Source organism: Pelophylax lessonae (assembly GCF_965119305.1).
Source record: "Pelophylax lessonae genome assembly, chromosome: 8".
Classification (NCBI taxonomy): Eukaryota; Metazoa; Chordata; class Amphibia; order Anura; family Ranidae; genus Pelophylax; species Pelophylax lessonae.
This window is the reverse complement of record NC_138775.1, coordinates 104,185,214-104,212,324: the sequence shown is the minus strand read 5'-3', so window position 1 is coordinate 104,212,324 and position 27,111 is coordinate 104,185,214. Positions and strand designations below refer to the sequence as shown.

Genomic DNA, 27,111 nt, shown 5'->3' with positions numbered 1-27,111 from the left:
TGAAAAAAGAACAGCCTCCTACCAGCTCCCACACGAAAAGGGACCCTGCCGGCTTGCACTACGCTTTTAGTATAGTACCAGTACTATGGGGCGATTTGGGCCGGAGGGCAGGGTCCAGGAAGCAAGTCAGTCTGGCATCCCCACAAAGCGGTCACACTATTCCTGCCGGTATGATAATACCGGCCGGTGAGGACATTCGGACAGACCGCAGGCCGCCAACCACACTTAATACAACTGGACCGACGGCCGCCAATGCTAATAAGTGTGGCAATGCAGCCTAGTGCTCTGCATACCCTCCTCCGCCCCCAGGTATGGCAGGCATCATGTCAATAATATAATTTCATTTCTTTAACCACTTTACCACTAAGCCTATTTTTGACACTTTTTGTTTACAAGTTTAAATCAGTATTTTTTGCTAGAAAACTACTTAAAACCCCCAAACATTATATATATTTTTTTAGCAAAGACCCTGGAAAATAAAATGTCGGTCATTGCAAAATTTTTTGTCACGCGGTATTTGCGCAGCGGTCTTTAACCACTTTACCGCTGAGTACCGTAGTACTACTGCGGCAAAGTGGCTCTTGTAGGTCTGACGACGTAGGCCTACGTCGCCAGACTCCTCCCCTGTAGGCGGCGCTCGCGCGCCGCCAGAGGCACGCTCCCGCTGTTTTCATTCACAGCGGGAGTCGGGCCAGGGGAGGAGCAGCGGCTATCGCCGCTGCTCTGCCCCGATCGTCGGGGAATCCAGTTTGAAGATCCGCCCGCCTGTGTAAACAGAGCGGGCGGATCTCCTCAGTGACAGGGAGTGACAGATCGGACTGTTCAGCATAGCTGGACATCCGATCTGTCCCTGTCTCACACAGTCACCTCCCCCCCCCCCCACACGTCAGTAAGCACCAGGCATACATTAACCCCTCCCTCTCCAATAAAATTAACCCCTTCCCTGCCAGTGTAATTTTTACAGTAACAGTGCATATTTATAGCACTGATTACTGCAGTAATGTCACTGGTACCCCCAAAAGTGTCAAAAATGTCAGTCAGGGGTCCGATTTGTCCGCCGCAATGTCGCAGTCCCGCAAAAAAAATCGCAGATCGCCGCCATTACTCGTTAAAAAAAGAAACCCCAAAAATGACCTAAATCTTTCCCTTAGTTAGTAAACGCAATAACTTTTGCGCAAACCAATCAAAATACGCTTATTGCGATTTTTTTTTTTTTTTTTTTTTACCAAACATGGGTAGCAGAAAACAAATTGGCCAAAAAATTTAAAAAAAATTGGTTTTTACATCTTTTTTGGGGGGAATTTCATATAAAAAAATGTGAAAAATATTGTTATTTTTTCAAAATAAACGCTCTTTTTTTGTTTATAGCGCAAAAAGTAAAAATCGCACAGGTGATCAAATACCACCAAAAGAAAGCTCTGTTTGTGGGAAAAAAAGGACGTAAATTTTGTTTGGGTACGGCGTCGCATGACCACGCAATTTTCAGTTAAAGTCGCACAGCGCCGAATCGCAAAAAGTGGCCCAGACGTAAGACAGCAAAATGCTCTAGTGGTAAAGTGGTTAAAACGCCATTTTTTTGGAAAAAATTTGAAAAATCACATTTCACTGCATTTAAAAAATACTAAACAGTAAAGTTAGCCCATTTTTTTTTGTATATTGTGAAAGATGATGTCACGCTGAGTAAATAGATACCCAACATGTTACGGTTTAAAATTGCGCCCCCCCCGTGGGATGGCGACAAACTACGGTCAATAGAGATCTCAATCTGCGACGCTTAAAATGTATTTAACGGTTACCAGTTTAGAGTTAGAGTGTAGCTCTTTTTTTTTTAATTATTGCCCACACTCTGGCGATTGCGGCGATACCTCACATGTGTGGTTTGAACAGCGATTTCATTCGCGGCTCGACTTGCGTATACGTTTTTTTTTGTGCGCGAGCTAACGGTGACGGGGGCTGCTAAATTTTTTTATTTTTTTTTCCTATTTATTTTTTCTTTTTTTTTTTAACTTTATTACAGGTTTTTAAAAAAAAAAAATCTGATCACTTTTATTGCTGTCACAAGCAATGTAAACATCCCTTGTGACACCAATATGTAGTGACAGGTACTCTTTATGGAGGGATCGAGGGTCTAAAAGACCCTAGACCCCCTCCACTACACTTCCCTGTATGCAAAATGCCGAAAACGGCATTTTTGCATACAGCCGTTTTTCAAATATGCCGCCTTTTGCAGCACAGTAACCCGGAAGTGACGTCATGGACGCCGCCTCCGGGTTACGTCATCGGAGACTCGATCGTTGCCGTGTCCGGCATTCATCGGGACTCCATCCAGCCGGCGGACGTGCCGGCTGGGTGCTCGGGGCTCCCGGTGGGACGGGAGCCCCGAGCAAAGCCACGGAAGGCAACGGGAGGGGGGGGAACGTCCCCTCCCTCCCCCCGAGTAACGATCGAGAGGCTCCCGAGCCGCATCGGTCGTTACCGACGGAAATCCGACCGTCGGCTTCAAACCACGGTACCGGGATGATGCCTCTAGCTAGAGGCATCATCCCGGTATAACCCCTTAAAGTCAGCCGACGTAGTTCTACGTGGCTAGACGTTAAGTGGTTAAACATCCTTGTCCTTGAGCGAGAATATTGATTTGCATTTTGACTTGTGTTTGCTGCCACTGATTATTTCACTTATTTGTATAATGACTATGGACTTCCTATTTATTATACAAATAAGTGAAATAATTCTATGGTTACAATCAGTGGCAGCAAACACAAGTCCAAATATCTTAAAAGAATTGATGGGGCTGCACTGATAAGGCAGCACTAATATGCTGTACTGATTGGCACTAATGAGTTGCCAATGGTGGGTACTGATGGGCACTAATGAGGCTGCACTGATATGCTGCACTGATGAGGCTGCACTGATGAGCACGAGGCAGCACTGATAAGCTTCACTGATATATTGCGCTGATGGCCACTGATATATTGCACTGATGGCCACTGATGTATTGCGCTGATGGCCACTGATGAGGCGGCTGTGATAGACTGTGATTGTGGTCTGTGGTTTACAGATGACAGGGCGGGTCATAAACAGAAAGGAAAATGGTAAAAAACGATAATATCTGCGCTATGGAGAAAATGTTTAAAAAGGCTGCTGCCTACCCCTAAAATATAGACTATAAAGTCAATATTTAAAATGATAAGAGCAAGTGAGGTAATTGGCGCTGCCTAAAATTGTATAAAAAATAGGATAAACAATAAAACCAATGAATAGTATATAGAGGATTTCTCAGATAAAATGTGAAACAGCAATTCAATATATAGGGAATCTCCCAGATATAAATAGATATAAATATAAAGTGCAAGGCAATAAATTAATATAGTCACAGATCAATATATATGCACATATGATTTGGATGGTGCAAAAAAAGTGCGCAAACCCCAGTAAAATTAATTGAAGTGAAATTAGCCAGTGGGGTATCTGATCAGTGAATAAACAGAAATAAATGTTAAACTTAATCTGTGAAAAAAATAACTGTGCAACAATATCATAGGAGATGTATAAATATGATAGGTGAATAGGTGCAATAAATATAATAAATATAATCAATTGCAGAATAAAGTGCAGTATAATCAAAGATAATCTATAGTAGTAGTGAATGGTGCTAAGGTGCTGATTAGTGCAAATGACTCAATTTTAAAGTGTTGTTTCTTTGTAAACCTATATATTTACATATATATTTATTATATTTCACTTCAATTAATTTTATTGGGGTTTGCGCACTTTTTTTGCACCATTTGCACCATATATGTTTTAAATCATATGTGCATATATATATTGATCTGTGACTATATTAATTTATTGCCTTGCACTTTATATTTATATCTGGGAGATTCCCTATATATTGAATTGCTGTTTCACATTTTATCTGAGAAATCCTCTATATACTATTCATTGGTTTTATTGTTTATCCTATTTTTTATACAATTTTAGGCAGCGCCAATTACCTCACTTGCTCTTATAAACAGAAAGGAGTGGGGCCTTTACAGGAAGGGGTAGGTCATATTTCAATTAGGGTGTGCACAAGTTTAGTCAGGCCTAGGGAAGCACAAAACCTAAATACACCACTGACTGTAGCTGTTGACTTTTAATATTAGGACACTTACCTGTCCTGGAGTCCAGCGATGTCGGCACCGCAGCTGATGTTGCTGTCGGGTGCTGCCGCTGCCATTGCCGGTAAGGGGACTCGGGAGTGAAGCCTTGCGGCTTAAGGGCCAGTTCCCTGCTGCGCACACGCAAAGTAATTGGCAGGTACCCACTCCCTCCTCCCCCCTGAAAAGTGCCACCGGGGGGGGGGGGGGTGGGGGCAAGGAGACAGGTAAGCGGAAGTTCCACTTTTGGGTGGAACTCCGCTTTAAGCTCATCTCTTCTTAGTACTAGGGCACACTGTATTTCTCTATCCATTTTCTCTTTATTATGTTCCAACTTGTACATTTCTGTTATTAATCTTTTCATATTGATTGTCCTCCTTTTTTTTTTTTTCTTCCTAGCCCCTAGTGAGATCAATGCTCTTCTATTATAGGCTTAATAGGCTTCCCATATTGTGGCATCTGACATTCCTGGTGTTTCATTTAGCTGAATCTAATTCTATCTTCTATCTTTTTATCCTATATTAGGTCTTCATTCAATCTCCAGGTACTCCTTTTTTCTTGATTTCCCCTCATTTAAAATTCATTATAACTGGGGCATGATCTGACAATGTCATTATTTCTATTTATGTTTTTCTTACTGACTCCAACCCTCTGTGCTCTACCATTATATGATCCAGCCTTGAATACGTCCCGTACACTGGGAAGTAGAAAGCATAATTCTTTATCCCAGGGTGCTGCACTCTCCACACGTCTACCAACTGGCATTGGTGTAGTTTCTTTTTCATTTATCATCCTGAGTTGATAGTCTCTAGCCCCCAGTCCATGCAATGTACTATCAGTCCCTGGATCCATACAGAAATGTAAATCTCCTGCCAGGATTATTTGGCCCCTTCTATAGTCCAACTTATCCAGAACTTCTCTGATGCCCTGTCGGGTTCTTGTTAGGGCAGTAGACATTTGCCAATGTATACCCCACACCTTGTAATGTCCCCATTATAAATCGAAATCTGCCTTCTGGATCTACCTTTCGATCCTTTAATATAAACTTCACCTCTCTTGCCATCCCTATTGCCACTCCTTTTGCTTTTTTAGTTGGAGAATCTCCGTAGTACGATGTCGGATGAGGTTTTGAGTATAGTTTTACATTTGAATCTTGTGCTATGTGTGTCTCTTGTAGAAATATTATATTTACAGAGTATATTTTTATTTATTTTCTTTTAAGATCTTATGTTTCTTCGCTGGGCTATTTAATCCTGTTACATTGTTATAAATTTTAGTTCTACCATTCTATCTTCTTTCTGTCTCTGCCTCTAATCATTCCTCTTTCTCTATCCCCATGTCCCCCCTTGGGTGGACATGAAGGTTGAGAGAGGATTTGTCCTCCAAAACAAATAAAGAGGGCCCATGCAAACTGAGAAGGAGATATAAGAGTGGAGGAGTTTTCCAAAATTCCGCTACCATGTATTCTCTCCCCAAACCCTTCTCCCACCCAACTCCCTTACCACTCCATTACTAATGATCTTGTTTATTAAGTTTTGACCCACCTCTGGCCTTTGAGTAGATACCTTCTTCCCCCCCTTGGGATCTTTCCAGCCCATCTACTCTTCCTACACAGGGTGGAACTCTGGCTGGTGCCTTTTCTGAACCTCCCTCCCTTTCTCACTAGGGATGAAGGCTCAGAGCTCATTGGGTGCCCATATTTCCCACCGAATAGCTTATATTCTCTGTCAATTCCCTCCCCCCTCCCAGCACCTCTATTGCTCTGTTCAAATTGTTCTAGTCTATACCCCTTTTTTTGGTGTCTATTTTTTCTTCCGTCCAACTTGGACCCATTGTCTATCTTCCATTTTGTTCTTTTTTTTTCTCTTTTGGCATCTTTCCAACCGGGGATCTCCTGGTACGGCAAGATCTAATTTTCCACATTTCCTGAAGCTCTCTAGCCTTGCTGGGCATCCCTCTTTCTGCAGGGAATCCCTAGTTTTATTGTATATCTTGTTTTCTCATTTGTTTCAAAAGGGGTTTAGGAAATCTTCTCTTTAATGTCTCTGTCACAGATCTGCGGCTGAGATGATCTGTGTCTTTCTGTTTGCATACGTTTTTTACCTTTCGCTGCTGTAGGTCTGCTTGCACCTGCGGTTCCACAAGCCTGTGCTCTGCTCTTGCTGCACTGACTTAGCAGCTATGGGTGTCACCTGCTTCAGCTGATGGTTAATATAACTTCCTTCCAGCTACTTCCTGTACAGCCTCCCATGTGTCTCCCTATTTTTAATTCCCAGTTTCTAGTTGCTTGAGCAACATTTTGTTCCTGTGGTCCTTCCGTGTTATCTTTCCTACCTGACTTCTTGTGGACTGTTCTCTTGTGTACCAACCCGGCTAGTTCTCCTGATTGTTTGTTTGTCTAATGCCTGCCCTGATCCATCCATCCGTGCCTGCACCATGTCTTTGGGAACTCTCCTCGTGAGCAGGGTGAACCTGGGGGTCGGGACCTGGGGTCGGCACTAGTGATAGACTGATATCGTTTTTTTTTTTATTGCAGATCCCGATATTTTGGTCATCGCATATCAGTATCGGCCGATATTTTCGTACATTAAAATATATATATTTTTTTTTTTTTACAGGTACTCTTGTGGAGGAATTTGGGGGTCTAAAAGACCCCCAAACCCCTCCTCTGCACTTAAAAGAATTCAAAACGCCAAGTTTGGCTGTTTAGAATCTGGCATTTTTTTTTTAATTTGGCGCCGAGTACCCGGAAGTAATGTCATGATCTCCAGGTAAAAACTTCTGGGTTTTTACATGGAGACCCGATCAGACCTGAATGCGGTTTTGATCAGGTCTTCTCTTCGGCGGCCGTGCACAATGGTTGCCCGGGTCTCCCGGTGTGATGGGAGATCCAGGCGAGCCGTGGAAGGTGGCGGGAGGGGGGAACATCCCCTACTGCTCCTTGTAATGACAGCCGAGCGGCTTCTCAGCCGCATCGGTTGTCATTACAAGACAGCCGACCGTCGGCTATGGACGCCAGTACCGGGGTGATGGCTCTAGCTGCAGGCATCACTCCGGTACAAGCACTTTCCCGAAATATCGGTAACCTCAGGGGCCGATTCCAATATATTGGGGAAAGTGCAGATCGGCCCTCGATATAACGGCTTGCCGATAATCGGTCAATCTCTAGTCAGCACGCAGCTAAGTCCAAACTCCCGTGAGGGGGTCCCTGGCAGAACACCGGCTGGCCCTTAGATTCCACGCCCTGGGGAATCCCGTGTCACCTGCTCACCTGTGGGCTCACATCCATAGAACTGTGACAGTCTCTTGTGATCGGCAAAAATCTGGAGGTTTGCATGTTCATATTTCAGTGGAGGACTTCTCAGATTACCCCATATTTGGGCCTTGTCTTCATAATTGTGAAACCTTACAATTACATTTCTTGGGGTCTCGACTAGGATGTCCTGTGTCCTTCTTATCCTGTGCGCTCTTTCAATTTTTAATGGATCTGATATTTGTCTACTTGGTAACAGATTAAATATTCTCCTTATTGTTTCTGTTAGATCTTCTTTTAGCGTTATTTCTGGGATGCCACGGATTCTCAAGTTTTTTTTCTTCTATCTCGGTTTTCTTGGTCCTCTAATTTGTATGTCGTGTCCCTGTGTTCTTTATGTAGATTTTTCATTTCATTTTTTTAGCTCTTTTATTTCTTGTGTATGGATCTCCAGTCTCTTTTCTGTTTCTTTTACTCGCCTAAGCATCTGGCCCAGGTCTCAGTGTAGTGTTGCCATTTCAGTTTTCAAAGAGTTCTGTAACTTCGCAAACATGTCTGCCATTTCTGTTGTCGGTAATTGTGTTTTAGAGCTTTGATCTTCAATAAGTTCTATTTCATTATCGCTTTCTATCTCCATAACTCCTTTCAATTGACTTAATGCCTTTGAACCGACTGTTATATTATTTTTATTATTTCATGGTGTTTGTTTTGCGCGAGTTCCTGGCTGATTTCCTGCTATAAACTTCTGATGGCTCTCTCCTTGAGACATATATATTTTTTTTATTGTTCCTGGACTTGAGTTTTTTATGGGTGACTTTGTTGCTCTGCTTGTTTTTGCCGTTTTACCCTTCATTTTTATTATTTATCTTGCTTTCTTTTCCCTTTTCACCTTCTTTCCTTAAAATATATATGACCTCTTTGACTTTTAGTCTCGCTTTGCCGATCCCCTTTTTTCCTCCCAACCCCCCACTGCACCTTCATTCCAAACAGTCCTCCTGCAGTTTGGGGGGGGGGGGGCTGGTCCCAACCTCAGAGTTGCAGAAATTATGTAATCACAGCAATTATAAAGGTGTATGGAAAAAGACTTCGGAAGAGAGTAACTCAGAATAACTCACCAGTCCAGTGCCTTATAGAGCTATATCTGGCTTTTCTCTGTCTCTGTTTGTTCAGTGTGGTCTTGATTATTGCATTCCAAAAGAGATATTGGGGGTCCGATATCTCTTTTGTGTGTGGCAGGTTAATACTTGAAAAATGACATTCTTGCAAATAAAAATCATAAGAAAAAGATTAGAAGGCTGAGACTGTAGCTCCAGCTCAGGGAAGCCTATCTACTCCTAACGCTAGGCAGAAGACAAACTGAAGTGGGATGGCTTACTGCAGGGGGGTATTGACCAGTGGGACAGCCCCCATGGGTGTGTCTATGTTAAATGCTTTTGTTTTTAACAAGTCTTATGCCTAGCTACTCCTGCGGAGAGGAAGTCAATACCCATTGGTGAAGACTGTATGAGTGGGCGGCGACTGTCGGATGTAAGAGAAATATTCTAGGTTCTCAAAAGTTTCTCTGTCCTCTTCTTGGGCAAACTGTCGGGGGCATGTTTTAGTCCCTGTGAGCTGTATGAGCTCTGTTCCTCATGGACCTACAGCTGCCCTTTTCCTATGTCCTGTCCACGGTTCGTGTCTCCTTTCCGGCAGCCGAACACGCTGACCTAGCCTCTCAAAGCTGAGTCAGTCTCTCTCTCTCTCTCTCTCTCTCTCTCTCTCTCTCTCTCTCCTCTCTCCTCTCTCCTCTCTCCTCTCTCCTCTCTCCTCTCTCCTCTCTCCTCTCTCTTTCTCTCTTTCTTTCTCTCTTTCTCTCTTTCTCTCTTTCTTTCTCTCTTTCTTTCTTTCTCTCTTTCTTTCTTTCTCTCTTTCTTTCTCTCCTTTTTTTTTTTTTTCTCTCGCTCTCCCCTCACCAGCACCTCCGACTATCGTAGAGAGCGGGAGAGTAAAAAAAAAATGATCTCACGGCCTCTAACAGGATCTTTAAATGGGGGAAAGTCTGGTCAGTCAGAGGATCTTTCCCTCATTCACAGGTCATGTTACAGGCAGTGTCTTCAATGAATGAATTTTGCTCAGTGGAGGAGGAGGAAGGATGGTCTTATGAAGTAGAAATGAACAGGAAGCACACTGATGCCATCACTGATGTAAAACCAGCTTTGCTATAAACAAAATGGAGGATTTGCAACATATAGTGCTGTCTGTCCACCTCCCACTCCATCACATTTCAATCCACAAAGGGTTTAATAATGGAGACCATAGTTGACAAGTATTTTTTCTTGTGTCATAAAATCTCTTAAAGTGGAGTTCCACCCTAAATTTACACTTACCTCCATCTTCTCGCTCCGGGTCACCTGAAAAACAAATGGATAATCGCAATTTTTTTTTTTTCTTACTTACCTGGTAGAGAAAATATACTTACCTTACTTCCTTCTTCCTCCCCTCGGCGGCCACGGCGATTCGTCACTTCCTGGCTTTTGCAATGATTCCTGGGAGCTGAACGTCATCGCTCCCAGGAATCAATGCGCCTGCACCGACCCCGACGTCAGTTCCGGTGCGCGCGCGTCATTCCCTTCTAAACAGCTTCTGGGCATGCCCAGAAGCTGTGGAGGGATGACGCGCGCGCACCGGAAGTGACGGCGGGGCCGGTGCAGTGCATCGTGGGACCGAAGAAGAAGGAAGAGGACACCAAAGAGGATCGCGCTGGCTTCAAGCTGCCCACACCTGAGATGGCAGCCCTGGAGAATACTTTTTCAAGGTAAGTATTTCTCCTAAAAGGTAAGTGCAACCCGGGACAGATCAGAGGCTAGCCATTGTGGAATGTACTAGCCCTGACTGTCCCAAGGGTATTTTTATTAAAAAAAGTATCCCCTGGGTGGAACTCCGCTTTAAAGTGTAATGAACAATTTCCCCTTTGTGTGATGTGTGTACATTTGAAGAATTTTAATACATTTTTGTTGCAGATTTCTACCTTTTTCTGTTTTGAAAAAGACAGGAATCTATGGTGGTTTTGTAATATTTTTAAACAGATTGGTTCAAAGGTAATGTTTTGCAGGAATGTATTTTAGGTGTATTTCCACTTTTGCAATCAAACTGGGATAATGCCTACTATATATTTTATTTTATGTTTATATGACGTATGTATTTAAAAAATGCTGCTTACAATTTCACTTGCTTATTTCTAAGAACTCCAAAACTGGAGCTTTTTTGTAACGTGCAATGTTTAGGAGTGGGCTGGGGAGTTAATGTTTACCATAATTCACCCTGTCTCTACTGTGCAGGTAGACCTCATTAGTTGTAAACTAGATTTAAATCCTCAGTCCTAACAAAGCGTTAAAGATCTCAGGGCTTAGGTTCTGCTTTGTATGGTAATGAGGAAACTCACCCTACCCCTAATTAGTCCCTTTACATGCACTTTCAAATTTTTCAAAGTAGCTAGCATTCTGCCCAAGGGCCTGCTCCAAAGAAACAACTAGAAAGGTTAGAAATATATGATTATAAATTTTTTGCATGGTGTGTGAACACGTAACAAATGAAAAGTGCTTTTTCCCAAAATTGACTGCCAATGTGAAGGTAGAACTGACAAGGATTTATGTTGCTACACAACACTTAATAAATTTATATATAAATATATATTTTGCTCTGTTTTTCAGTACATATGCTTTTAGACCATGGGGCTGATCCAAACCAGAGAGATGGACTAGGGAATACTCCATTACACTTGGGTATGACACATCCTGTAGTTCTCTCATATTGCTCTGTATTTCATAGCCTTCACTTCTACTATGTATTATTAATTCTTTCCTCTCTCCTACCCCCCCCCCCCCCCCCCAGCTGCATGTACGAGCCATGTTCCGGTAATTACAACCCTTTTACGTGGAGGTAAGAGATCTTTTTGTATGCCTATTGTCCAAAATCTCCATTACAGGGTATAAAATATGTTACATAAATTGGAGTATGCATTCTTTTGCTTATCTCAAGGTGCCAGAGTGGATGCCTTGGATCGTGCAGGCCGAACCCCACTTCACTTGGCCAAGTCAAAGCTGAACATCCTGCAGGATGGAAAATCACAGACCTTGGAATCTCTGCGACTAGAGGTGAAACAGGTGAGATGGCCTAAGTAACAGTAGCTGTACCAGCATAACTTTCTAGCAAAAGATCCGAAATCCTTTAGGGCTGGTTCACACCAGATGCTTTCCAGTGCATTTTTAAATCACATCAAAAATGCATGCACAGTATTTTCCATGTATTCCAATGGCCCTCGTTCACACCAGTGTGATCAATTACAGTGCAGTCAACAGCAATAGAACCTGCTGCATTTTTTTTTTTTCATCTGGAATTCAGCAAAATGCATGTAAACGCACCAGAAGGCACATTGTCCTTAAGTTAAAGATTTTTCAAGTGTCAAAATAAAAAGGAAAAAAACGCACTGGAATGCATCGAAAACACAGAAAAAATGTGTGTAAACATGTATGCAAAAACGTATCTGGAACTCAGAAACTGTGGTGCGAACAGGTCCTAAAGGTGAAGTTTTAGTTTTGTTTTTTCTTTAGGATACAGCACCAAACACATTAATTGCCTGTAATAATGTGTATCCCGTGTCCTGCAAGCTGCTACTTATTATAAAAATCCTTCCTTTATGCCGCTTTATACCATGCCGCTTATGATCCAGAGAGGTGATCTTCCAGCACTGCAGAGGTTAGCAGCAGCTGCGAGTGTGAAGGACTTTTGCAACTCGCCTGTCCCTTTCTACTCCCTCCACTATTTACAGAACTTGTAATATTATTGTCCTACAATACAATGCTTTCTGTGAATGTAAAGAAATTTGTGTATAATCGCGCCTAGGTGCTGAAAAAATATATAATTCGGTGTCTAAGGGAAGCAGCAAAGTAATCAGGTGCACTATAAATAGTGATCTGGGAAAATGTGAAGGAGAAAAATACTGCGCTAACCTGTGCTAACTAAATGGACAACTCAATCAATAGATAATTCAACAATATAGGTAAGTGAAAAAAAGTGAGTGTGGATCACTCCAATACCTCAAATGTGAAATGGCAATATAAACTTATAAAAAATGTAGAAATAATAATAATATGAACAATAAGCCAATATATATTAATTAATATTAAATAAATAACACTGGTAGTGATGGTGACAGTCCATATAAAACGTGACTAGAGTGCAAAAAAGTGCTGCATAAAAGTCTCTTTAGTGCAGTAGCATTCAGTGGTGACTCCTGTGACCCTCTGCTTCACCCTTCAGTGCTCAAAAGGTAAGGTAGCCCACTTTTCTGTGAATGTGCAGGGTAGATCCTGTCATTCATCCGCACCTCCTCTATTTAAAGAAGGCATTATGATGTTAGCTCTGTTAATGGCGGGGTGGACAGAAAGCAGAGGGCGATTGAGCAAGTCCTTCATACTTGTAGGTACTGCTGTTAACCCCTGACACTGGAAAGATTGCTGCTCTGGCCAGTATCCAGCTGAATAAAGCAAGGGTTTTTACGTGAAGCAGCAGCTTACAAGACAGGATATGCACCATTGCAGATAAATCATGTGATTTGTGTTGCATCCCTACAGATTGGCTAAACTTCAGTTTTTAAGGGAATAGTTTTACATTTTTTGAAAAACACGGTCAGACATTGTTCATGGATGGGGAAGCCACATTTGCCGATACTCCATTTCTGCATCCTCTGTTACAATGCTACACAGTGGTTGTATTTAACTGCTCCTTCCCCACAATCTAAATATATAAATCGGGTAAATGAGCGAAATCGATCCACTTTGTATTTGGTAGATACCTTTAGTATTGTTAAGCAGAGTAAGATAGGAATAGAATATTAGTTTGATGCAGCTTAGACGCACATTATAAGGAACCTCTCTGTAGGATCTCTGTGCCAAATGTATACATCTCTACATATATTAAAAAAAAAAAGGCTTGTAATTGTGTAAATACATTCACAATTTACTTAAAAACTACTGTGCTTTCTTTTCCACAAAAAGCAAAGCAATGTGTCGCCTAACTTCCCTTGCTCAGCTGCATATACTCACTTTTTCTTCTTTACCCTACCATGCTGTCCACCCGTCGATACAGAGTAAAGACACCCCTGTCTGAACTCTGAAGTGTGACTTGTTAGAACTTGATTTGAGGGCTCTCAACCAACCCCATGTGACAGTGCTGGGTCTACCAGGCATTAGTGCTGTCATATAGATTTGAACCAGTCATGTTGGGGAGAAGAAAAACAAATGTGTTTTTTTTTTTTTTTTAAAGCATACTATATGTTATTGGACTGTAGAAACCTGTAATTTTTGTACATTGACTTTTTAGATCATCCAGATGTTGCGAGAGTATCTAGAGAAGTTGGGCCAGCAGGAGCAAACCGAACAGTTGGATCACATTTGTTACAGGCTACAGAGGACAAGCACAAAGGAACAGGTGATGGATTGTGTTTGCTGTCTTTTTTATGCATACTAGATTATAGGCTACATTTATGAAAGTAAAAAAGAAAGATTTGTGGTTCCAACTGGTCAGATATATATATTTTTTTCTTAGATCCATTCTAAACCTAATACTTTCTTTGTTTTTGTATAGGGATCACACACATGTTTAAAGCTGAATTTCAGTTACATTAATGCAGTCATCACTGAACCCTATAACCCGCATGTGAATTTCACATGAACCGCACCACATGCCTGTGCAATTCACATGCAATTCAGTGCAGTGAGATTTAAGCCCATTCATTTTAAAAGGGTGCAAAATCGCACCAAAAGTGCAGGTACCTTTTTTTGAAGTTGCATTGCATGGTTGTGTACGATGCGATCCGGTGCGGGCAAACCGCACTGCATTTGCTATCTTTTTGGGGTGTCCTTAACTTTGTATTGACACCCGCAGCGGATCGCAAACACAATGCAGTGAAATGCGTGAAATGCTCAGGGATCGCTGTGATTGTCATACACATGTGAAACTAGGCTTAAAGCGGAGTTCCACCCTGGGAAAGTTTTTTTAAATAAAAATACCCCCGGGACAGGGATAGTGCATTCCACAATGGCTAGCCTCTGATCTGTCCCGGGTTGCACTTACCTTTTTAGAAGAAATACTTACCTTGAAAATGTATTGTCCAGCGCTGCCATCTCAGGTGTGGGCAGCTTGAAGCCAGCGGCGATTCCCTTCTGTGTCCTCTTCCGTCTTCTTCGGTCCCATGATGCACTGCACCGGCCCCGCCGTCACTTCCAGTGCTGCAGCGTCATCCCTGCACAGCTTCTGGGCATGCCCAGAAGCTGTTTAGCAAGGTATGACGGCGCCTGCACCGGAACTGACATCGGGGCCGGTGCAGGCGCATTGATTCCTGGGAGTGATGACGTTCAGCTCCCAGGAATCATTGCAAGCCAGGAAGTGACGAATCGCCGTGGCTGCCGAGGGGAGGAAGAGGAAGTAAGGTAAGTATATTTTCTTCTAAACAAGGTAAGTAAAAAAAAAAAAAAAAAAAATTGCAATTATCAATTTGTTTTTCAGGTGACCTGGAGCAAGAAGATGGAGGTAAGTATAATTTTAGGGTGGAACTCCGCTTTAAGTGTTCTATATATGTAACAAACAGTATGCAATAAATTGTTAAATTATTTGTTATAGATGTGCAAAATCCCCAGCTCTGTCCCCTTAAATTATAAAGTTCATATATTAACAACAAAATAAATTCATAAGGTCCAATCGTACATCATAATTTGGTGAGTGAGTTCACATAGGGGAGCACGGCACCTCATTGCACATATGAAGATTTGGAACACTGTTTGCACTTTGAAGAAAGCACCATTGTTAGGAGGACGTTGATAATACTTTGTACGATTGTATGGATTTATTTTGTTAATATATGAAATGTATAATTTCAGGGTACAGCGCTGGGGATTTTGCACATATGGATCATATATCTTTTTCCCAGTACCAGCTCATTCACTAGTTTTAGCACTGGCACCTTTTCTTACCTTAGCACAGGCACACAAACATCAAAATATTTGTTATGATTACTACCTATTCTGGCTGTCCTGTAACAAATGTAACATTTTCTTACCACATTCAGCCCCCGTTCACACTGGGGCGATCCGACTTCCCCAGGCGACCACAGAGGTCGCGGTGCACTGCTCGCACCGCGACCTCGGAGCGGCCGGCACGGACTTCATAACATTGAAGTCTATGCAGGTCGCTCCGGGTCGCCCCAAAGAAGCTCCGGACCCTTTTTCTAAGTCGGAGAGACTTGTGTCGCTCCTATTAGAACGGGTCCATAGCTTCTGTATGGGAGGCGACCTACGGCGACCTGTCAGGTGACCAGGTCGCCTGACAGGTCGCCCCAGTGTGAACGGGGGCTCAGTGTAGTTGACCTCAGGGGGTACTTTTTATTTTAAAAGCTCCCTTGCATATAGTGTCTTTGCTGGGATGACATTTCCTAGCATTCCATCAGAGCACTCAGCTCTTGCTTCTCCCAAAGTGCATGATCTAAAGAGGAGGGCAGGCTTATATTGGGTGCAGAGTGGAGCATGCATTACAAAGCCTCCTCATCAGTACACAGATTAGCAGATCACATAGATTCATAGTAGATCATCTCTTCCCTTTTTTTTTCTTTTTTTTTTTTCTTTTTTTTCCGCTCTGCCTCTGTACAGATTTCATCAATATGTACTTTGAGGCAGAGCAGATATAGGTTTTGATCTGTGCATTGAGGCAGAGCAAGGAAAAAATAATTTATTAATAAGATCCTCTTTTCCTCATTCTTCTGTGAATCAGTGCACGGATTGGACCCTATGACAGTTGCATATGATTTTTTTTTCTCTCCACATATTCATTCATTCATTCATTCATAACCTGAGGTGGAACTATTCATTGACATCTCTGGACCTCCCATTTAATACACTGCCTACTACAGGCATCTACTACTCAACAGGCTGAGGCCGGGCAACTGAAATCGACTTTCCAACACCTAAAACACACTGGTACTATCATAGTCATAGCGGCGGGGGGGGGGGGGGGGGTTGTTCCTATAATATGGGAAGGGGCAGAACATACACAGCGTAGCACAGTTTCCCATCTGTGTGTGCAGCTCTCCTACAAGCTGCAGTGGCAGGGGGGGCATGAAGGCCGTATTGACTACAAGAGATAAGGGCACATTAAGCACCGGCACAGCATCCTGTAAAGGAGGAGACTTTGATATGCAAACTGACCATGCGCCAGCACAGAGCAGTTTTTATTATGCTTGGCATGGTCAGATTGGAAAAGCAAAGAAGGGGGACTGGCACAATCACCCGGTATTTCTCCTAATAGGACAAAATAAAAAGATAACAGATTACAATAATAACCATCCACATAGAGACAAACACACACATTGTCAAAATATAATAGATTAACATACACGTTAATGCAAATGAATAAAACAAAATAAAAACTCCATAACAGTTTATTTATTTTTATTTTTTTTTCAGGAAATCTTTAGCTTTGCAGATTTTTTTTTTTTCCTTAAGTGTTACTAAACCCAGGACCCTGCATTCACTATATCTGGTCCCCCACAGTACACAGAACATAGAAATACAATAGTGTTAGTAAATATAAATTGCTAAATACTTTTTCTCCTCAGCAGTCTTGTGAATTCTATCGCTGTCCAGCAGAGCACTGGTTAAAGCTGGTAGGAGGAGTTTTCATTCTCCCCTGATTGTCCCATGAGGCTGAAAGACCCCTGACCTTCTCTCTGGACAGTGCTGATTGGCCCTGTCCTGATTACATGCACCCTCCCAAGAAAAAAAAACTCTCTAGCAATACACACCAAACTGAGCATGTGCAGCTTGCCCCCAAGGCTATGTACTATCAGGAAATAGTTTGGGGACTGTGGAAGAAGGGGATGATCAGAGAGGGCATTTTACACAAGTGCAGAGGATTAACCCCCTTAGACTCTACAGTGAGTATAACAAGTATGCTTTACTGCATATAAAGAATCATTTTACTAAAAAAAAATCCCACATGTTATCTTACTCAGTTACAATCAGACTGATTTTACTGTTGTGGGTTTAGTAACCCTTTTTAAAGTATAAGTTCACCTTTTGTAACCTGTTACACTCATATTCAGAGTGTAACATGTGTTACAAATGCACCTGGCCCCACACCGCCCAATCCCCTGTTTTGGCAGTGTGGGGGGGGGGGGGGGGTTGATTTTCTCCAACCCCCCCCGCTCTAAAGAAAGTGTTCTGCGAATGAATGGACTACAACTACCTTTGCGGCTGTCGGCTTGTAGTTCTCAAAGACCTACTACGGCGCTGTTGAAGGCTGTGGTAGCTCATTGATTCTTCCTGTCAGTGTAGAACTGACTGCCTGTACGACGTATGAGCAGACAGCTTAAACTGACCTTGCTGGTTCAATGCTTTCCAGGCTCCTAAAAGAAAAAAGAGTATTGTGTGCATTATTTTTTGTTGAAAGGTGAACTTGGCCTTCAACATTGTGCTAAACATTTTTGGATCTGTACTACTTAGACCAAAAAGAGATTAGACCTCTAAAAATAACATAAAAACCTGAACACCGAAGAGAGATGCACGCTGCTTTCTCGAAAAACAGTAAGACCCGGTCCACACTAGCGCGACTTGTCAGCCTGACTAGTCACGCTCCCTCGAAGTCCATTGACTGCTACAGGACCCGTTCTAATAGGAGCGACACAAGCCGCTCCGACTTAGAAAAAGGGTCCTGTACTACTTCGGGGCGACTTGCATAGACTTCCATTATGTGAAGTTCCTGCAAGTCGCGCCGAAGTTGCAGTGCACAGCGGTGCACGCGACTTCACAGGTCGCCCCCGAAGTCGGATCTCCTCAGTGTGAACCGACTCTGAGTGGGTAGCTCCATGGAGGAGAGTATCCACCTGTATGAAGACAAAAGGGGAAGGAACAGATAGTGGCACAGCTCTGGTGTAGTAGGTCAATATTAGCCTTTATTAAAACTGTATAAAAAGATCCTACTCAAAAAAAAAAAGATCCTACTCACAAAGGTAGATGCATCGGGAGCAATTAAAGTGGTTGTAAACCACAGGTGATTTAAAAAATAAAAATAAAAAAATTCCTTGCATGGCAATGTCATAATGTGCTAGTATGCATCACATACTAGCACATTATGATAGACTTACCTAAGAACAAAGCCCTTCAGCGCCACAATGACACCGCTGAGAGGGCTGACATCTTCCCCTGGTCTTCCTTCCGGGGTCACGGCCTCCGGCTACATGACGGGCCGGGGGAGCAATGGCATGCGAGAGCTGCCGTTTCCGGCACGGCTCTGAAGGTCCAGCACCATTCGCTAGTGATGTCATTGGCTGTATGCACTCTGAATATCTCCTAAACTGTGCAAGTTTAGGAGATATTCACAGTACCTACAGGTAAGCCTTATTATAGACTTGCCTGTAGGTACAAGTGGTAGTACAGAGTTTAATACCACTTTAAGGGCAAAACTGTGCGCCGCTGTCACTACACTGTCCCGCACATGGGATCAGTCCATAAGCCAGCGTCGGGTTTCCTGAGAGTGTGCTGAAGAAGTGTAAGATTTCTTTGAAAGGCATCTTGTTGCGACCTGGACCCTCTGGTGGTCATGGGGCTGTCTGTGGTGCTGTCTGTCCCTTCCCGCTCTTTAGGACTTTGAAAGCTTGTGCTGAAAATGTAACTGTTCAAATAAAAAATAATGGACAGTTCCCAAAGGATTAGTTCACCTTTTGTAGCATGTTACATGGTACACCTATATTCTGCTCCGCCCCCCGCTTCCCCCAGACCCCCAGTCTGACAGCTAGTGGGGGATCTTCTCCCTCCTGCTAGCTGTCACAATCTGTAAAAGATGTGGCCTTGCAGGGCTCCACCCTCTGGCCGCGTCATCCATTCACAGTTTTCTGTGAATCGGAAAACTAAAAGATTTGACAACTTTTGCAACTGTTGGCTTGTAGTTCTCAATTAACTATTATGGCGCTGTGGTAGTTCATTAATGCTTCATGCTAATGTGTATTTGCTTGGCCAAACAGCTTACACAAAGAGTCTGCTATTTTTTTTGTAGAGGTGAACTTATCCTTTTATAGGGTAACTCCACTTTCAGGGAAAAAAAATGTATAGCTTATAAAATTGCTACACAAGTCCTATTGTAGTTAGATGTTATTAAAATGACCTTTCTTTTTTAACCTGCAGCGTTGTAATTTTCTTTAACCACTTCAATACAGGGCACTTCCCTCCCTTCCTGCCCAGGCCAATTTTCCCCTTTGCTGTTGCATTTTGAATGACAATTGCGCGGTCATGCAACACTGTACCTACACCAAATTTATGTTATTTTCCCCCCACAAACAGAGCATTCTTTTGGTGGTATTTGATCACCTGTGGGTTTTTTCCTTTTTGCTAAACAAATAAAAAAAGACAGAAAAGTTTGAAAAAAAAAAAAAAGTTTTTTTGTTTATGTTATACAATTTTGTAAATAAATAAGTTTTTTCCTGCACAGATGAGACTGCACTGATGGGGTGGCACTGATAGGCGGCACTGATATGTGGCACTGATAGGTAGCACAGATATGCAGCATTGGTGGGCACTGATAGGTGGCACTGCTGGGCACTGATAGGCGGCATTGATGGACACTGATAGGTGGCACTGATGGGTGGCACTGATGGGCAATAATGGGCACTGATGGAGCGGCACTGATGGGCACTGATAGGCGGCACTGGTGGGCAATAATGGGCACTGGTGGGCGACACTAAAGGATGGCAATGATGGGCACTTGTGGGCAGCACTGATAGGGAGGACACTGGCGGGCAGCACTGATGGGGAGGGCAATGGGGGGCTCCCTGAGCCCTGATTGCCATCCCTGGTGGCCATAGTGGGCATCCCTGGGGTCATGGTGGGCATCCCTGGGGTCATAGTGGGCATCCCTGGTGGATCTAGTGGCACCCCCCCCCCCCGAGGGTCTGCACTGGTAATCAATGATCTGATTACCAGTGCCGACCCCCCCCCCCCCCCCCCCCCGTCAGGGGAGCCGCCGATCGGCGCTCCTTTACTCGTGCCTGTCAGGCACGAACTAAGGAAAGCCGATCAACGGCTGTTCCTGTTTACCATGTGACCAGCCGTGATTGGACACGGCTGATCACATGGTAAAGAGCTACGTCAGTAGTCTCTTTACCGAGATCGGAGATGCAGGGTGTCAGACTGACACCTTGCATCACCGATCGCCCCAGGGGGCGCCCAGAGCTGTATTATCCTGCCGCCGTCATATGACGTCCGGTCAGGATAATACAACCACATTCCCGCCGTCATTCTGCTATAGGGAGGGCGGGAAGTGGTTAATGCAATGCAATATGGATACCTGGAGGACATTCTATATACATATGGTGTAAAGAACAAGCCCCCCTCCCCCCAAAATGCAATTTCCTGCTTGTGTGATTGGTTTACTGATTTTTCCAGAAGTCTGTACTAAATCAGATTTTGGGTATTCCCTGCCATTTTTTGTGAGATGCTCCCAAAAAGCAGTTGATTGAAAGTTCTAAAATCACTCCCATTTTTCCCTCACTTTCCACATGGACATAGACAAACAGCTATTCCTTCAGAATAAGGGCCGGTTCACATTAGTGCGATTGCGGAGATCGCATGTAATTCGGAGCGCACTGCTCCTTCATTACATGCGATCTCATGTGCAGTGCGATTTTCAGCCATACACTTTATATGGCTGAATTCGCACCGCATCCTCAATAAACTCGCACATGAGGCTTTTTTTTTTTTTTTAGCCGCAGCAGAATCAGATCGCATAGTGGTTCACACTTGTGCGATCCGATTCTGTGTGAACTTGCAGATCGCACTGCGATATGCGATCGCAACTGGGGGTGTCGTTAACTTATAATTGACACCCCCAGCGTATCACATATGGCAGTGTGAACTGCCAGAGGTGCGGATGCGATGCGGTAACACGCTGCATATTCCTATCTCCTGGCAATCACCACACACTATACACCTGGAGCAGTGTCTTTCCTTTCTTCAGTATCCTGCATATTCGCAGCATTCCCGCATCGCACAAATGTGAACCGGGACTAACACAAGGTAGGAATTTGCAACAAAGTTTGTTTAAATTCCTGCATTTTACCTTTTACATAGAGCACCCAGAGAAGAATGTGTTTTATATTTTTTGTTTGCTCAAAGTTCTCTTTTTTACTAACTTTTTATGGAGAACCTAAAACAATCTTCCTTGCAATCATAACCAGGATACTTGGAGGGGGGGATTTACTAAAACTGGAGCAGACATAATCTGGTGCAGCTGTGCATAGCAACCAATCCGCTTGTTCAATAAGGCTTGAACAATAAAACATGGAATCTGATTGGTTACTATGCACAGCTGCACCTGATTCTATGTGCTCCAGTTTTAGTAAATCCCCCCCCCCCCCCTTAGGCTGGCTATACATTATACAATTCTCTTGTACAATTTTCCTTTTTAGATTTACCAAAACCATATAATAGGAGGTCAAACCTAAACACTTTCAATTTGCATGCAATCAGGCAGGCCCTTGCACTACAAAGTTGAAGGTACACTATCTCACAAAAGTAAGTACACCCCTCACATTTTTGTAAATATTTTATTATATCTTTTCATGTCACAACACTGAAGAAATTACACTTTGCTACAATGTAAAGTAGTGAGTGTACAGCTTGTATAAAAAGTGTCAATTTTCTGTCCCCTCAAAATAACTCAACACCCAGCCATTAATGTCTAAACTGCTGGCAACAAAAGTGAGTACACCCCTAAGTGACAATGTCCAAATTTGGCCCTACTAGCCATTTTCCCTCACTGGTGTCATGTGACTCGTTTAGTGTTGCAAGGTCTCAGGTGTGCATGGGGAGCAGGTGTGTTTAAATTTGGTGTTTGTCGCTCTCATTCTCTCATACTGGTCACTGGAAGTTCAACATGGCACCTTGTGGCAAAGAACTCTCTGAGGATATGAAAAAAATAATTGATGCTCTACATAAAGACGGCCTAGGCTATAGGAAGACTGCTAAGACTTTGAAACTGAGCTGCAGTATGGTGGCCAAGACCATACAGCGGTTTAACAGGACAGGTTCTACTCAGAACAGGCCTCGCCATGGTTTACCAAAGAAGTTTAGCGCGTGTGCTCAGCGTCATATCCAGAGGTTGTCTTTGGGAAATAGACGTATGAGTGCTGCCAGCATTGCTGCAGAGGTTGAAGAGGTGGGGGTCAGCCTGTCAGTGCTCAGACCATACGCCGCACACTGCATCAAATTGGTCTGCATGGCTGTCGTCCCAGAAAGAGGCCACTTCTAAAGCTACTGCCCAAGAAAGCCCACAAACAGTTTGCTGAAGTCAAGCAGACTACGGACATGGATTACTGGAGCCATGTCGTGTGGTCTGATGAGACCAAGATAAACTTAATTGGTTCAGATGGAGTCAAGCGTGTGTGTTGGCAACCAGGTGAGGAGTACAAAGACAAGTGTGTCTTACCTACAGTCAAGCATGGTGGTGGAAGTGTCATGGTCTGGGGCTGCATGATTGCTGCCGGCACTAGGGAGCTACAGTTCATTGAGGGAACCATGAATGCCACCATGTACTGTGACATACTGAAGCAGAGCATGATCCCCTCTTCCATCAGAGACTGGGCTGCAGGGCAGTATTCCAACATAACAACCCCAAACACACCTCCAAGATGACTACTGCCTTGCTAAAGAAGCTGAGGGTAAAGGTGATGGACTGGCCAAGCGTGTCTCCAGATCTAAACCCTATTGAGAACCTGTGGGGCATCCTTAAATGGAAGGTGGAAGAGCGCAAGGTCTCTAACATCCATAAGCTCTGTGATGTCGCCATGGAGGAGTGGAAGAGGACTCCAGTGGCAACATGTGAAGCTCTGGTGAACTCCATGCCCAAGAGGGTTAAGGCAGTGCTGGAAAATAATGGTGGCCACACAGAATATCGACACTTTGGGCCCAATTTTGGACATCGTCACTTAGGGGTGTACTCATTTTGTTGCCAGCGGTTTAGACATTAATGGCTGTGTGCTGAGTTAATTTGAGGGGACAAAAAATTTACACTGTTATACAAGCTGTACACTCACTACTATACATTGTAGCAAAGTGTAATTTCTTCAGTGTTGTCACATGAAAAGATATAATAAAATATTTACAAAAATGTGAGGGGTGTACTCACTTTTGTGAGATACTGTAAATCTAATGAAAATAGAAGAAGAAAATTGTATGGTGTATGGCCAGCTTTAGTTTGCAGAAAAGTCTCAGGTTTCTGATAAAAACACAAGTGAGTACAGTAGGCCGACCCACTTGGAATATTTTTCAGCTCACCATTAGTGTGCTGGCATGAACTCTTTTGTTATTTTTAGAACATTGACAGGTAAGAATCGGTAATTATAATCCTAGACTGTGTATTCATTATAAATATTATTTTGTTGAAGTATTAATCCTATTTTTGTTTGGGACTGCTCAATGAGGAAAGGGTAATCTTTGAATCCTATAGATTAAAAAAGAAAAACTATGTTTTACAGGTGGATGAGGTGACAGAGCTTCTGGCCAGCTTCACGTCTCTTAGCCTCCAAATACAGAACATGGAGAACAGGTAGCCAAACTCGTGACTGCTGTACTATATCAGGAACTCCTGGAGTTTTCCAGTCGCCTGTTTACTGCCATGCCACACAATCCTGGACTATTGGCTACCTTGAGGGTCATCTAGGTCTAGCCGTAACGTTAAAAGTCTGTTGGTCTCTAATGAGAAACCTTAAATCTAAACTTCATAAAATTTACATTTTTAGAAACTTTACCCCTACCTACATGCATTTGAATTTTAACACTTAACCTGACTTCACATTTGTGCATTGCAGTAATGTATAGTAAAATGCAAATTTATGACATCCCAATGCACAAGAACAGTAGACTACAATGCACACTAAAACACCTGTTATGCATGCTGCATAAAACAAATTGCTGCTGGTCCAGTCTTTTTTTTTTTTGTCCATTGGTAGCCTGTTCAAAATGAATGGGCTATTTTAACACAACACATGTTTATTTGCATGTGGCAACGACCCCCCACCATGGACCCCAAAGGTCTGAAGAGGCCTTAGTAATCCGAAAGTAGGTTAACTTTGTCTATAATACTTCCCAATACAAGCAGCTACCTAACAATGTTTTTTATCTGCTGGTATGGGGGTAGTCGCATTATGAGCAATGTGTTGGGTGACCATCGCATCCATATAGAACAGTACAGCACTGGTGTGAACTTACCAGGTTTACAGGCATACAGGCTGTTACAGAGGTAAGAGGTATTCTTAACTACAAAAGAGCAATCCAGCTGGTGAGACAGCTCATTTGCATTTGTCCTGCCTTTTCTAACAACAAAATGCCTGAACTTTTAGATTTAAGGTTTAGTTATTCGTACTTTCCTGCTGAAAAGTACATCGGAAAACCGTTAACACCTTGACTACAAACATATGGTACGATGACAATCTACGCCTCAACGTTTCAACTTGAGGAGCTACAGATTTGTCTTCATATTGTCTTCAGTTACCAGGACCCTGTCCTTTTTGTCCTTGGCTGGTTTATTGCCTTGAGTTGTGCATGTTTACTCTGATATCTATGTTCACTTGGCTGCTGTTAAGTGTTCTTAATTTTCGGTCCTGAGATCTGTGGGAATTATTTAGTAGGGTTATGCAAATTGTAGTAACCTACAGCGATCAATCAGATTTCACCCATTTTTATATTTAACTACATTAAACTGAAAGCTAATTGGTTTCTGTCGGTTACTGCACTTTGTACTGCCTTAGATGTTTTCATTGTGTCACTTGTATTTTTATATGTATGTAAAGGTATTTGTAGTAGTGTAGTGCAGAATCAAAACGTGTTCAGTGTAATTTTGTATGTATTGCACATTTAATGCAAATCCAGTGCAAATCTGCTGTGAAAAGCATTGTTATTGTAAGGTGTCAAAAACCTACTTTATTACTATTCTAACTTGGTGATTGTAAACCCTCAGCCTGTAATACAATCAATTCAGTTTATACACAAATGTTTTGCCTTCCATTTCTATTTTAGATATAAAAAAACACATTTATATCTATACGGAGGGTGCGTCAGGACAATTCTGATCATTTGAACATGATACAACAGGCACCTATCAGGAATATGAAATGTTGGGTTTACATACTCTTTTTAATTCATTCTTATTTTGCCTAAAAAAAATTGAAAGTTGTCTCTCTGTATGATAGCGAATAAAAAAATAAAATAAATTTAAATACATAGTCCTATCTTGAATGATTTCAGTAGCCAGTTTGTCTTTTGTTGTGGTAGCTACATGTGTTAACACATCACCAATTGCAATCATAAACATTTTGAACACCATGGTACAGAAAGACACCGCAAAGCCAGAAAGAGAAATGGAAGACCTATAAAGAAAATGAAAAGCGAACACAATATAGTAAGAAAACATTACAAAAGTGTTTTAAAGCGGAGTTCCGGGCACAGATGTCATTTTTTAATAAACATACCCCCGGGACAGTCAGGGCTAGCACATTCCACAATGGCTAGCCTCTGATCTGTCCCGGTTCGCACTTACCTTTTAGAAGAAATACTTACTTATAAAATTTCTTCCACAGCGTTTCCATCTCTCTTGTGGGCAGCTGAAGCCGGCGCGGTCCTCTTCTGTGTCTTCTTCCGCGTCTTCTTGTCCCAGAATGCGCCGCACCGTCCCCTCTCGTCACTTCCGTCGCCCGAAACTGACGAGCGGGGCCAGTGCCGTCGCATTGATTCCTGGGAGCTGTGACGTTCAGCTCCCAGGAATCATAGCGAGGCAGGAAGTGACGGGGTGAGCCGCGGCTCCGAGGGAGGAAGTACTCTGAGGTGAGTATCTTCAATCTTCAATTGCAAGGTAAGTAAACAAAAAAAAAAAAAAATAACTATCCAATTCCTTTTCAGGTGAGGCATACCTAGCGGAGGGGCACAAAAAATAAAAATTGTTTTTGTGCCCGGAACTCCGCTTTAAGATCCCACAGATTCCACAAGAGACATTCAAATCTGTTGGGTGTTTAGCTCCAGTATTCATCAACATAATTGTCAAGTTTAGGTGGGCTGATTTATAATAAATTGCACTGGAATTGCGCTAAATATGTTTTATAAGATAATCATGTACAGTTCTTTTATAAATTTGTGCGTAATTTCTTGTCTGCAATGGTTTATCAATCTTAATCTCTCCATTTCCCATTAGGAAAATACAATACTGTCTCTTATTTGTTGTACTGTGACAACATTATTGTGACTGTTCTTTGGGAAGCTGTAAATGTCCTTTCATTGTATGATTGAAACTCTGTTATTAAAAATTACAATTTTAAAATTCTGCTTTGTGTTTACCTCAGTCAGAAACATTACCATGGCGGAAACCTACCGTTTTTGTTTTTTCCAACGAAAAAAACATTTTTTACCCTAATGCATTCCCTGCATTAGGGTATAAAAGGTCTTGCCACTTGCTATGCCCCCCTCAAACACCTGAGCCCTGTATTAAATCAGTGCTGTGTCCGTCTGCAGTTCTTCTCCCTTGTCTTTTCTCTTATCACAGTAGGATCGGGCAGCAGCCAAAGCCATTGGCTCCTGCTGCTGAAAGTCAAACCCTGAAAGCAGAGAGCTGTGTGTGTCTATGGACACACACGGTGCAGCTTGGGAGTGA

At 42.7% G+C, this 27,111-nt stretch overlaps 1 protein-coding gene across 1 annotated transcript in view; it reads left to right on the top strand.

The window, feature by feature from the left end:
* The window catches only part of ANKRD54 (ankyrin repeat domain 54), a 57,226-nt gene extending 33,084 nt beyond the window's left edge, over positions 1 to 24,142 (top strand). Inside the window, exons 4-8 of the mRNA XM_082266604.1 lie at positions 11,082 to 11,153; positions 11,263 to 11,310; positions 11,410 to 11,534; positions 13,753 to 13,860; positions 23,948 to 24,142. Of these exons, the coding sequence (XP_082122730.1) occupies positions 11,082 to 11,153; positions 11,263 to 11,310; positions 11,410 to 11,534; positions 13,753 to 13,860; positions 23,948 to 24,022 (428 nt within the window). The 3' untranslated portion in view covers positions 24,023 to 24,142. The remainder of the gene's footprint in view (positions 1 to 11,081; positions 11,154 to 11,262; positions 11,311 to 11,409; positions 11,535 to 13,752; positions 13,861 to 23,947) is intronic.
* The last annotated feature ends 2,969 nt before the right edge of the window (positions 24,143 to 27,111 follow it).